The sequence below is a fragment of the Ptychodera flava genome, chromosome 21, assembly GCF_041260155.1.
Source record: "Ptychodera flava strain L36383 chromosome 21, AS_Pfla_20210202, whole genome shotgun sequence".
Lineage (NCBI taxonomy): Eukaryota > Metazoa > Hemichordata > Enteropneusta > Ptychoderidae > Ptychodera > Ptychodera flava.
In genome coordinates, this window is record NC_091948.1 from 28,616,152 (window position 1) to 28,628,219 (window position 12,068).

At 37.3% G+C, this 12,068-nt stretch overlaps 1 protein-coding gene across 9 annotated transcripts in view; it reads left to right on the top strand.

Annotated features, from left to right (window-relative positions):
• LOC139121920 (polycystin family receptor for egg jelly-like) overlaps nt 1-12,068 on the top strand; it is a 302,374-nt gene that overhangs the window by 243,753 nt on the left and 46,553 nt on the right. For all 9 annotated transcript variants that reach the window (XM_070687234.1, XM_070687236.1, XM_070687233.1 and 6 more), the window contains one exon: nt 7,966-8,213. In XM_070687234.1, the coding sequence (XP_070543335.1) occupies nt 7,966-8,213 (248 nt within the window). The remainder of the gene's footprint in view (nt 1-7,965; nt 8,214-12,068) is intronic.

Here is a 12,068-nt window from a genome sequence, read left to right on the forward strand (position 1 = left end):
ATGTAAGCCAAACAAAGGGTAATTTATTTCAAAAAAGCAAATACCAAACATACCAAAATACAGAATAACTTGAATCTTTCAATTGTATTGATGTTGAGACAAAGATTAACTTGATCAATTATAGACACTGTATATCATTTCCTGATACTTATGGTTAAGATAATAATTACAAGTCCAATGAATGCAATGTAAATTGTGGTACACATCTTAAAGTTTAAAACTTTGTACTTTCCATAATTGTCCCACCAATGTATTGATAGTGTCTTCAAATTATCACCAGTCATAAGTAATTGCTAGTGCTTCAGCAATTTGGCTTTTCTTTTCTGGCTCCGCTGTAAATGACGCAGGGCTGATCAGATAGGTGGATTGTCTGTCTTCATCTGTTGTCCATCGTCTGTCAACATTTATCGTCTTCTCAGAAACTACTATCGGTAGTTCTATTGCACATTTTTGGTAAAAAATCTTCACTGAAATTGCTTGTCAGATAGCTTTGAAATTTGGTATATAGGTTGCTTGAGTAACCATTTAATTTTTTGTCCAAATTAGTGTGGAATTTTTGTATTTTTGGGCAATTTTTCCTGTTGTTTTGGTCATAATACCTTGTCTGAAACCACTTGTCTGCTTGCTTTGAAACTTTGTTAGGAGCTTCCGTGGATTTACTTCAGTATTAAAGCTTTGTTAAAATCATGATGGAATTTGCATAGCGGTATTCTTATTTTGAGGCTATTTTGTCTACTTTTGGTCAAAAAGTATTCTTCTCTGAAATAGCTTGTCTAATTCATTTGAAATTTGCAATGCCGGTTGGTAGGGATGACCTGTGGCAGGTTTGATTATTAAATTGTAGTGAAATTTGCATATTTTTTTGGGGGGGTGCTTTTTTCCAGGGTGTGTTTTTTTGTCAAAAAATTCTCTAAAATAGCTTGTCATGATTTCTTTCAAAATTCAGACCTTATTAGGTTGGTAAGGGTGACCATACTTTTGTTCAAATCATCCTGGAATTTGTGTATTTGTATTTTCTGAGCAATTTTTTTCTGTTTTTGGCAAAAAATCTTCAGATCTCTGAAAAAACTCGTCCGATTGCTTTGAAACTTTGTGTTTAGGTTCCTTGGATTGACTTCAGTAAGGTCTTTTCAAATCATGCCAGAATTTGCGTATTTGTATTTTTGTGGCTATGTTTCCAACTTTGGTCAAAAAGTTTTCTTCTCTAAATACCAGGTCTGATTGGTTTGAAATTTGATATCGCAGGTTGCCAGGGGTGACCTAAGTCAAGTTTGGTCATGTCATGCCGGAATTTGCATATTTGCATTTTGGGTAATTTTTTCCTTTTTTTTACATTGAAACCACTCATCTCATATCTTTGATTGTTCATCAATATTCCCTTAAATTGATAAATCAGCCACACTTATTATCTTGATTATCTTAAATATTACAGGAGCTATAAAAACTGTCCACAGTCCCTTTGGGTCATGCCTCATTTGCATAAATCAGTCAGCAGTCACAGGTCATGTACAATTCACCTTGAGCAAATACAGAGGTCCATATATCTTATCTTTTATGAATTTGTTGTGTGTACCGGTAATTTATAGTCTGTTCTGTGCTGTTTTGTGCCTATGTTTATAACTATTGTATTACGAATTTTGATCTAGTGTTATCGGATTATGGATGGGTATGATTGCGATTATTCACTAGTTAGACCCATGAAGTATAGTCTTTCATACAAATGTCAACTTTGCTTCTAGTGGGCCTTTGGCACAATATATTCACAATCATTTGTTGGGTGCATTTGCTAGATAACCGATGAATAAAAGTGTTAAATTGGCACTTCCTAAAAGTTTGACCTGTCATCAGTATAATCAACTTTCAGAGCATTGCCCAATCTTTAGGTATGCAACGTAAATTAAATCATTTCATACCTTCCTCGACAGTGACAATGATACACTGCAGGGACCCTATTTGTATATAACATCATGAATTTGTTTTGAGGAGAACAGTTTAGTTTTATTCATGATCTGCCATGTAAATAAATTTAAAAGATGGGTTTGCCATCCCAACTTTGAATATGAACAGGGACAGTACTTGGCCTGGCAGCAAAATGGTCACCCTGAAATATCATCCATAAATTGCTGATTTTGCCGGCCTGCATATCTGAAGGGAGGAAAATTCATTGCACCCTCTGAAGGGCATCCAACTTTTGTTGTTTATTCAGATGAATTTGATCCTTCATAGATTATTCATTGGGATTTTCACAATCTGACGATTGTACCAGTCAATTTCTTTTCAAAAACTTGAGATTTAAAAATCCTTTGAGCTTTTGTGGAAATTTATTTATTACTTAGTGTTGAAATCTTGAAAATTAAAAATGTAAATTTTTCCAAACACAATGCTATTTAAATTGCACATTGTTACGTGCAGAGAAAACGAACAAAAGGGTGAACTCAGCAGTTAACGTTTAAACAAAATTTATTACGAAATAAAACTAATTGCTAAGTCAGGGATAGAGTACAAGCTTTAAAAGTGTACAGACTACTTATCTCAGCTGGGACGGCAAAGCTCCAGTCTCAGAGTTGTAACAGTCAGTCGGATGAATGAACAGTCCTTTGGCTTGCAGGCTTGAAGCTGCACAAAGTCCACAGTATAAATCCAGCGTTGACAGTGAAGGTCTTGAAAAGTCTTGAGAATGACTACTGCTGGAGTTTAGTAACACACAAGAGACACGATCCCAAAAGTCTGACTGGAAGCTGAGCACGTCCCTTTTATAAAGGCATATAAGAACAATCTAGAACTTTTATTGACATGCTAATTACTGTTCTAAAATTATCTCCCTTACACAACTAATCAACTTTCCAGAACATTCCAAACATGACTAATTGAATTCAAGGTTGTGAGGTCATCAAGGGCAGTGACCTTGAGAATGTTCTAGACTAATTGAACTCAGGTCATGATGAGTGTGGGGGGAATGACCTACATAACACACCCCCTCTTCAAAAAAAAAGAAAATTTTTCAAAGAAAAATCTTTCTTTTACAAATGTAATCTTGAAAAGGATTTAAGTACTCAAATTTTGTTTTACTCTAAAGTAAAGTTTCTTGAAAGTGAACAACAATAAAATTTCTTGAAAGTGAACAACAATAAACTCTAAATACGAGAGAGACAGTCTGCAATTAAATTGTCTCTGCCTTTGATATGTCTAATGTCAAGATTAAACTCCTGTAACATTAAACTCCATCTTAGCAATCTCTGATTTTTGCCTTTGAATTTCTGCAGAAAAACAAGAGGGTTGTGATCAATATAAACCACTATTGGCTGATTTGAAGAAGTAACATAAACTTCAAAATGCTGTAAAGCTAATATCAAAGATAAACACTCTTTTTCAATTGTAGAGTAGTTTCTCTGGGACTTGTTAAATTTGCGTGAAAAATAGTAAACAGGATGATCTGTCCCATGACTATCCTCTTGCAATTTGGTATTGGAAAACTTGAAATGGCACTAAATTTGGCATAAAGTATGCATGGCAAAGTCCGGTTATTTTTATTGAGATCGATAAAGTCATTGTTCGGCAAATACTTGGCTTCCTCCTGGAGATATTTGGCTTTTGCAGGATTCAGTCCGTCTGGATGTTGTTCCATTGGATTACTGTCGCAGACATCTTCGTTGTGGTAGGTGATGTTTGTCTTCGTTGGAATATCTTGGAACAAATGTTCATATTCGTGGAGCAGTTCTTTCACCTGTTGTTGTTGTTCTGGCTGGAGGTGTGCCAACTTTGTAGACTCCAGCTTCTCCAGGATTTCTGAGTTCTGAAGCTTGACCGAGCCCAGCTTTGAGTTTAGAGTATTTTCACTCAAGTCAGTTTCAGTATCACTATCTTCATAATGGTTTGAACTGACTGCACTGACAGGCTGAGTTATAGTAGGATTATCCCTATCCAAATATGGCTTAAGCATATTTATGTGACATAGCTGTTTTTGTTTTCGCCTTTCAGGTGTTATTATGATGCAATTTAAATCACTTAATTTCCTATCAATTAGGTATGGCCCAAAGTAACGAGCATGGAGTGGTTTGCCAGGAACCGGAAGTAGAACAAGAACTTTTTGACCTGGTTCAAACTTCCGTTTTGAGGTGCTTTTATCATATTTGATTTTCATTGACTGCTGAGATGACTCAAGATTTTCTCTGGCTAATTCACATGCTTTAGAGAGTTTCGTACGAAAATCTGACACATATTGCAAAATATTCAGACAATCATCATCGTCTGATAGGAATTTCTCTTTAACGAGCTTAAGTGGGCCACGGACTGTATGTCCAAATACAAGCTCAAATGGGCTAAAACCAAGAGACTCTTGAATTGACTCTCTAACAGCAAAGAGCAGAAAATGAATTCCTTCATCCCACTGCTTCTCTGTGTCAAAACAGTAGGTCCTAATCATGTTTTTCAAAGTTTGATGAAATCGCTCAAGAGCACCCTGACTTTCTGGATGATAGGCGGATGACCTATACTGTTTAATGCCTAGCTGATCCATTACTTGTTGAAAAATACCAGACATAAAGTTGGAGCCTTGATCGGACTGGACACGTTTAGGGAGGCCAAATAAAGTGAAAAATTTGACTAAAGCTCTCACTATAGTCTTTGTCTTTATATTTCTCAGTGGTATGGCTTCTGGGAACCGGGTTGATGTACACATTATTGTCAGCATGTACTCATTTCCTGATCTTGTTTTTGGTAAGGGCCCAACACAGTCTATTAGAATCCTACTAAATGGTTCTTGAAATGCAGGAATTGGCTGTAAAGGGGCCTTTGGAATGGTCTGATTCGGCTTTCCTACCATCTGACATGTGTGACAAGTTTTACAGAAATGTGTTACATCCTGCCTGAGATTAGGCCAATAAAAGTGACTGAGAATTTTATGATAAGTTTTCCTTACTCCCAAATGACCAGCCCAGGGCGTTTCATGGGCCAGGCGCAATATTCCAGCACGATAGGGCTTTGGAACCACAATTTGATGTTTTATAGCCCAGTCGTCATCAACCAAAACGTCTGGAGGTCTCCATTTACGCATGAGAATACCAGATTTTGTATAATAGGAAACAGAGCTATCTGAAGTTTTACCTTCATCATCTACCCTGTCAAACAAAGACAAAATATCTGGGTCTTTGTGTTGTTCTGCAATGAGATTTGATCTAGAAAATGTCTGACTTTGGTCAGCAGAAGTTTTACTGGAAGTTTCAAATCCACGAGGGATAACGGAATGCTCCGTGTCAAACACCTGACTGAGAAAGGTGTCATTTAAGTCAACATCTGTGACATTATTTTTGAGAGTATTTTGATTCTCAGAAGTTTTCTTTGACATGGCTCGAGTAATGGCACATGAAGGAAAAAGGCCGGGAATGTCTTCCTCTATTGGCTCTGGATTTTGATCTAAACTAGGATTATCAGTCACAAGTGGATTAGTAATGACCTTGTCCCCAGCAAGGTCGTTTCCAAGAAGAAGGTGAATCCCTTCAAAAGGCAAAAAAGGCCTAATACCTAAAGCCACAGGTCCAGAAACAAAGTCCGAAGACAAATAGACATTATGGAGAGGAACAGGAATAAAGTCATTGCAATCTACCCCCTTAATAAGAACTTTAGAACCTGAAAATGACTTTTCAGAAAACGGTAGGGTATCTGCCAACAAAAGAGACTGGGAAGCCCCGGTATCTCTTAAAATTTTGACAGGGGTAGCGGAAGAGAAATCACTAGAAAGTGATATAAAACCATCATGAATAAATGGTTCGAAAATACCCATAATGCTATCTTGAGAAGAATTGACCTTGACCTCATTAATTGGGGATGAGAGGGTTTAACCTCAGAAAATGTGTTGCACACATTATTAGACTCTAATTGAGTTGATGAAGAAATAAAGCCGGTGGCTTAGATCCACTTTGACCACTTTGACCTTCACGTTTTCTTTTCAATTTGAAACACTCTGACATTAAATGGCCGTCTTTCTTGCAATAATTACAAGAAAGTGTACCGAACTGTTTGTCAGAAGGAGATTGAGACTTGGGATCGATGATGATGTGGAAGTGTTACTTGAATTTTGTGAACTGTTGTCATTTGATTTCCTACTCTCCTTTGAAAAATTCTTGGATGAAAAGGAGGAGTTAAATTTACCTGCATTGTTTCTGTAGGAAAAGGACTGGGATGGTTTGCTGAGAAATGAAGATTTGTGGGTCAATGAATAATCATCGGCCAAACGTGCAGCAACCTCTAATGTATCTGCCTTTTGTTCATTGATAAACGTCTTGATGTCACTCCGGATGCACCTTTTAAATTCCTCAATCAAAACAAGTTGTCGTAATTTGTCATAATTCTGACTGACCTTTTCCGAAGAGCACCAACGGTCAAACAGTTGTTCTTTTGTTCGAGCAAATTCAACGTAAGTTTGATCTTTCACCTTCTCACAATCCCTAAATTTCTGACGGTAAGCTTCAGGCACCAACTCATAACCCTTGAGAATTAATTCCTTCACAGAATCATAATCTGAAGCCTGCTCTACTGACAACTGAATGTAAATTTCTCTGGCTTTACCCACCAAAGCACTCTGCAAAAGCATAGACCAGGACTCCTTAGGCCAATTCAGACTCTGAGCAATTTCTCAAAATGGAGAAAATATTTATCAACATCCTTTTCTTGGAAAGGGGGAACTAACCTGAAATGCTTAGTGATGTCAAAATTGTCTGAAGGGAAGAATTTTCCTGACTTTCCAAGCTCTAAACGTCTCATTTCTAACTGCAGTCGGTGTTCAGCTAATTCTCTTTCCTTTTCTTTTTCCTCTCTTTCTTTCTCCCTTTGTCTTTCTTCCATTTGCAATTCTTTTTCTTTCATTTCAATTCCCTCTCTTTCTGTCTTTCTTCCATTTCTAATCTTTCCTGCCTTTCTTTTTCTTTCTGTCTTTCCTCCATTTGCAATTCTTTTTCTTTCATTTGTAATTGCATTTGTATTTTTTCTTTTTCTAATGCCAATTTTTTAAGCTCCAAATCTGCCTGAATTTCTAATTCTAATTTTTTGAGTTCGAAGGAAGACTCAGGCTCATAATCTTTTAGGCAGACTCTTCAAAATGGCCAGAATTAACTAAATGTTTTGCAATCTTGAATTGAATTTCTCGCTTGCGCATAGATCTTTTGACATCTACTTTAAGGAAATTGGCCAGTGTTATGAGGTTGTCTTTTCTGAGGGAATTAAATGTGTCCTGATCAAGGTCATCCATAAATTCGTCTGGCTTTAATTCCGCCATGATTGAATTTCGCTGAGTTCACAGTATATAGTAGTTTTGAAAAGGCTGTCAAAATGTTGTCAAACGGCTCAAAATATTCGTACCCCGGACAAGCCCCCAATTTTGTTACGTGCAGAGAAAACGAACAAAAGGGTGAACTCAGCAGTTAACGTTTAAACAAAATTTATTACGAAAATAAAACTAATTGCTAAGTCAGGGATAGAGTACAAGCTTTAAAAGTGTACAGACTACTTATCTCAGCTGGGACGGCAAAGCTCCAGTCTCAGAGTTGTAACAGTCAGTCGGATGAATGAACAGTCCTTTGGCTTGCAGGCTTGAAGCTGCACAAAGTCCACAGTATAAATCCAGCGTTGACAGTGAAGGTCTTGAAAAGTCTTGAGAATGACTACTGCTGGAGTTTAGTAACACACAAGAGACACGATCCCAAAAGTCTGACTGGAAGCTGAGCACGTCCCTTTTATAAAGGCATATAAGAACAATCTAGAACTTTTATTGACATGCTAATTACTGTTCTAAAATTATCTCCCTTACACAACTAATCAACTTTCCAGAACATTCCAAACATGACTAATTGAATTCAAGGTTGTGAGGTCATCAAGGGCAGTGACCTTGAGAATGTTCTAGACTAATTGAACTCAGGTCATGATGAGTGTGGGGGGAATGACCTACATAACAACATATAATTGCTATATTAGATGCTTGAAGAACTGCAATTTGGAGTTGAATCCATCACAAAGGCTGATTTTAAATGGAAAATGCCGTGATTGTGCTCGCAAGTTGAGGCCTAAGTACAGGTGGTACCTGAAGACTAATGAGGGTAACACAAAACAGAATCTTGATTGGGACAGTGAAACCACTACTGGCAGATTCAAGGCTTATTTGTCAATAAAAGCAGGAGTGTTTTCATCCACTGAACAAGAACATTATTCCATCGGACTAAACGGTAAGCTGTTCAAGATATTACTGTTTATAATTGCTTTGTTAACAGACTTGAATGAAACACTGTCACAAATAACCATACAAGCTGTTGATTCTGCTTATTAGCTCCGCTGTCAGCGACGCGGAGCTTATCAAATTGGTTGATTTTCCGTCGTCGTCTGTCGTCGTCTGTCGTCCGTCAACAATTGCCTTCTCCTCTGAAACCGCAAGTCCAATTGCTTTGAAATTTTATATGCAGCTCACTTGGGGTGACCTCACTTAAGTTTGTTCAAATCGGGTGAAATTTGCATATTTGTATTTTTGGGGTATTTTTTGGTGTTTTTGGTAAAAAAATCTTCTTCTCTGAAACTGCTTGTCCGATTGCTTTGAAATTTAATGTGCAGTTTACTTAGGGTGACTTCAGTTAGATTTGTTCAAATCGTGGTGAAATTTGCATATTTGTATTTTTAAGGCAATTTTTGTCATTTTTGGTAAAAAAATCTTTAAAAATCTTCATTTCAAAAGAACCAGTCAGATAGCTTTGATATTTCGTACATATGTCCCTAGGGATGATCTATTTCAGATTTGTTCAAATTGTGCAGAAATATGCAAATTTGCATTTTTAAGGCAATTTTTGCCATTTTTGGTCAAAAAATGTATTTCTCTAAAGGTACTGGTCTGATAGTTTTGAAATTTGGTATACAGGTTTCTATAGATGAACTAAGTAATATATATTAAATTTCTGATGAAATCTTTAATTTTGTATTTTTGGGGCAATTTTTGCCATTTTTGGTCAAAAAATGTGTATTTCCAAAAGTACTGATCTGATAGCTTTGAAACTTGGTATACAGGTTCCTACAGATGAACAAAATAATATTTATTGAAATTATGCTGAAATCTGCAATTTTGTATTTTTGGGGCATTTTTTGCCACTTTTGGTCAAAAAATGTGTATTTCCAAAACTACTCATCTGATTGCTTTGCAATTTGATATACAGGTTCCTACAGATCACCTTAATGATATTTATTGAAATTATGATGAAATCAGCAATTTTGAATTTTTGGGTCAATTTTTTTCCATTTTTGGTTAAAAAATGTGTTTCTCAAAAAATACTAGTCCAGCAGCTTTGAAATTTGGTATACAGGTTTCTATAGATGAACTCAATTTGATCTTTTGAAATTATGATGAAATCTGCAATATTTATTTTTTGGGGCAATTGTTGCCATTTTTGGTCAGAAACTTTTTTTCCCAAAAAACTACTCATCAGATACATGTAGCTTTGGTTGACATGTTCTTAGGGATGATCTGATGTGATATATGCAAAGTATGATGAAATCTTCAATTGTTTATTTTTGCAGCTATTTTAGCCACTTTTTTCAGGCCACTGCATTGAGCTATCAAAGATTTAATTTCCACCTTCTTCATCAACATGTGTCAAAAATAGTTATTCTCTACATAAACACAGCGTAGCTATATCGGCCGCTAGGTTGCTTGTTCTGAACAGAGACTATAAGTGCCCTTCACACACAGGCCATTAAAACGCCTCTGAAACAGGTCTGGTCCAATACTGGCGTAAAAAGTTAAGTGTGGATGCTCCCGAGTGCTTCTTAAATGTTTCAAATTTGAATTTAGCCGGCCTTACCTGAGCTGGTGTAGGGAATAACTCAACTCGCTGTTTGAACAGACTGCTGCTTCAGAGCCGTCTTAAATGCCCTCACTTGACAGGTATTTGTAACACAACAATCAACATTAAATTTCCTTACGTCATTGCTGCCAAACAGAGCACTCAATCTGGTCGTAATAATTGTGCTGACGATGAGATCATTAACATTGTGCCACAGTCCCTCTATATCCACCGGTCTGGAAACGCCTATTGTAAAAGGTGTCAATCACCTAGACCGCACAGCCGAACCGCGATACGAGGGGCAGTCACGAGATAATGCGTAGCTTGGGTTTGTCCTGCATGCCACAGTCCCCGATTGTGTGTACGCTTTTCTCGAATTTTCGCTGTTTTTGCCTCTATTAAGTGTTCTCTGCGTCTATCTACGACAAGAAGACAGAAATTATCATATCCTGAAACCTGTGTGTGTTTTTCGTAATCCTTCTCCCATCATAAATGATGATAGTGTCAGTGTAGTGTGCGATAATTTCTTGGGTTGATCGCTGCGAGTGTGTTGATGTAGCACAAGCAACGGCTGGAATCACACCGGAAAATTTGTCGTCCCTTTCTCTTGCAATGCTAGTATTCAGTGTCTCCAAATATGATCTAAATATGTTTTCTGTGTAATATTCTGTGAAATCATGTCTGTTAACTGAGCAGAATGGGAATGACAACTGCAGAAATGCACGTAGATTTTATTCGCATATTTTCCCATGAAGCGTCAATATGGCGAACTCTCGATACGTACGCTCGCACTTAGAGGCACAGTAAATACCTTTTACAAAATGCTATTATGTCAACACAATAACAAGTTTGGTAATGAACTACTCAGCTGTCGATGTTAATATTCGGCTGATTTTGCCTGTTTTCTTGATTTCGGGCAACAGTCTATGACACTTGCGAACAGTGCGTCGCCATTTTGTCTTTTAATTTGTGATTGAAATGCAACCATAATGTGTATCCCTTTCAAGCTTTATCTAGAGGGGCAAAGTTACCAATTTAATGAAAAAATAAATTGTCTAGTGTTTCTAAAGGGAACAAGTTGTAATGTTTTGTGATATTCTGAAAATAACAACCCACAAACGTCATGTTTTTGAACAATCACATTGCGGCTGTCATAGGATTGTGGGGTAGTGACATTGATATAACGGCCAGTTGAACATTGTCAGTGTCCTTTGTTTAAGGTGTGAATCGTGTGTTTGTTCATATCACAGAGTGTCACAAAGAAACTGCTGCCACGTTTCCAGACCGGTGGATAGAGGGACTGTGATTGCAGTGCTAATGTCAGTCTGGGCTAACGAAAGTATACAGAGAATGCTGAACAGAACCTTTAGTTAACAGCCTCGTTTACTGAAAGGCTTTACAAAAGGGTTTAAACAGAACAGCTGATCAGTGCCACTGCAAAAAAAAGGCACTGAAACTGTCATGAAGTACAAAGAAGTTGTTGACAATAACAGGCAGTACAATGTCGACATTGTTCATGTCAGCCATCTTGTTACAGTGCTGTACTTATGCAATGGCCATATACACCTTTTGAACTCAAGAGGGCACATCAAGCCAGCAAAAACATCAAAACTAAATTTTGTGTGTTGTGGACTCAAGCGGACTCAAACTATTAATCCCCTGTGTTTGCAAATCACAAATAGTGTCACAGAAACATTTCTAATTTTGCCAGGTCTGAACGCAGTAATTCTCTGAAATTTCAATGTTTACACAATTCTGTCTATGTTCTAAACTCGTATTTGGTATGTGTATAAATACCAAAAAGAGCTTATATGGTGAGTCGGTGGCATCTGTATGTCTGTATGTATGTATGTATGTATGTGCAGATGTATGTCCGTCCGAGGCAAAAGCTCCTAAACCGCCTCGCCTACCATATTTAGTATTTGATGTACAGGTAGACCCAGGGTTGCGAGATGTGACTTTGTTCAAATGATCATGTCAGTGTCAAAAATATGCAAATGAGGTAAGAAAAAGGGGGAAATCCTGCAAATGTGCGGGAGTGGCGGCATTAACTGAAACGGCACGGCCTTCACATCTGAGTCAGAGATTCTATGACATAGCTATGACCTATTTGAATGCAGTGTACCTATTATATGTAGGAGTGGTGGTATAGTGACTGAAATAGCCTACTCCACTGACCTTGAGTCATTTCCTGTCATTGTTCATGAACTGATACATATTGGCAGACCTGCTGAAACCATGAAGGACTGTGTTGAA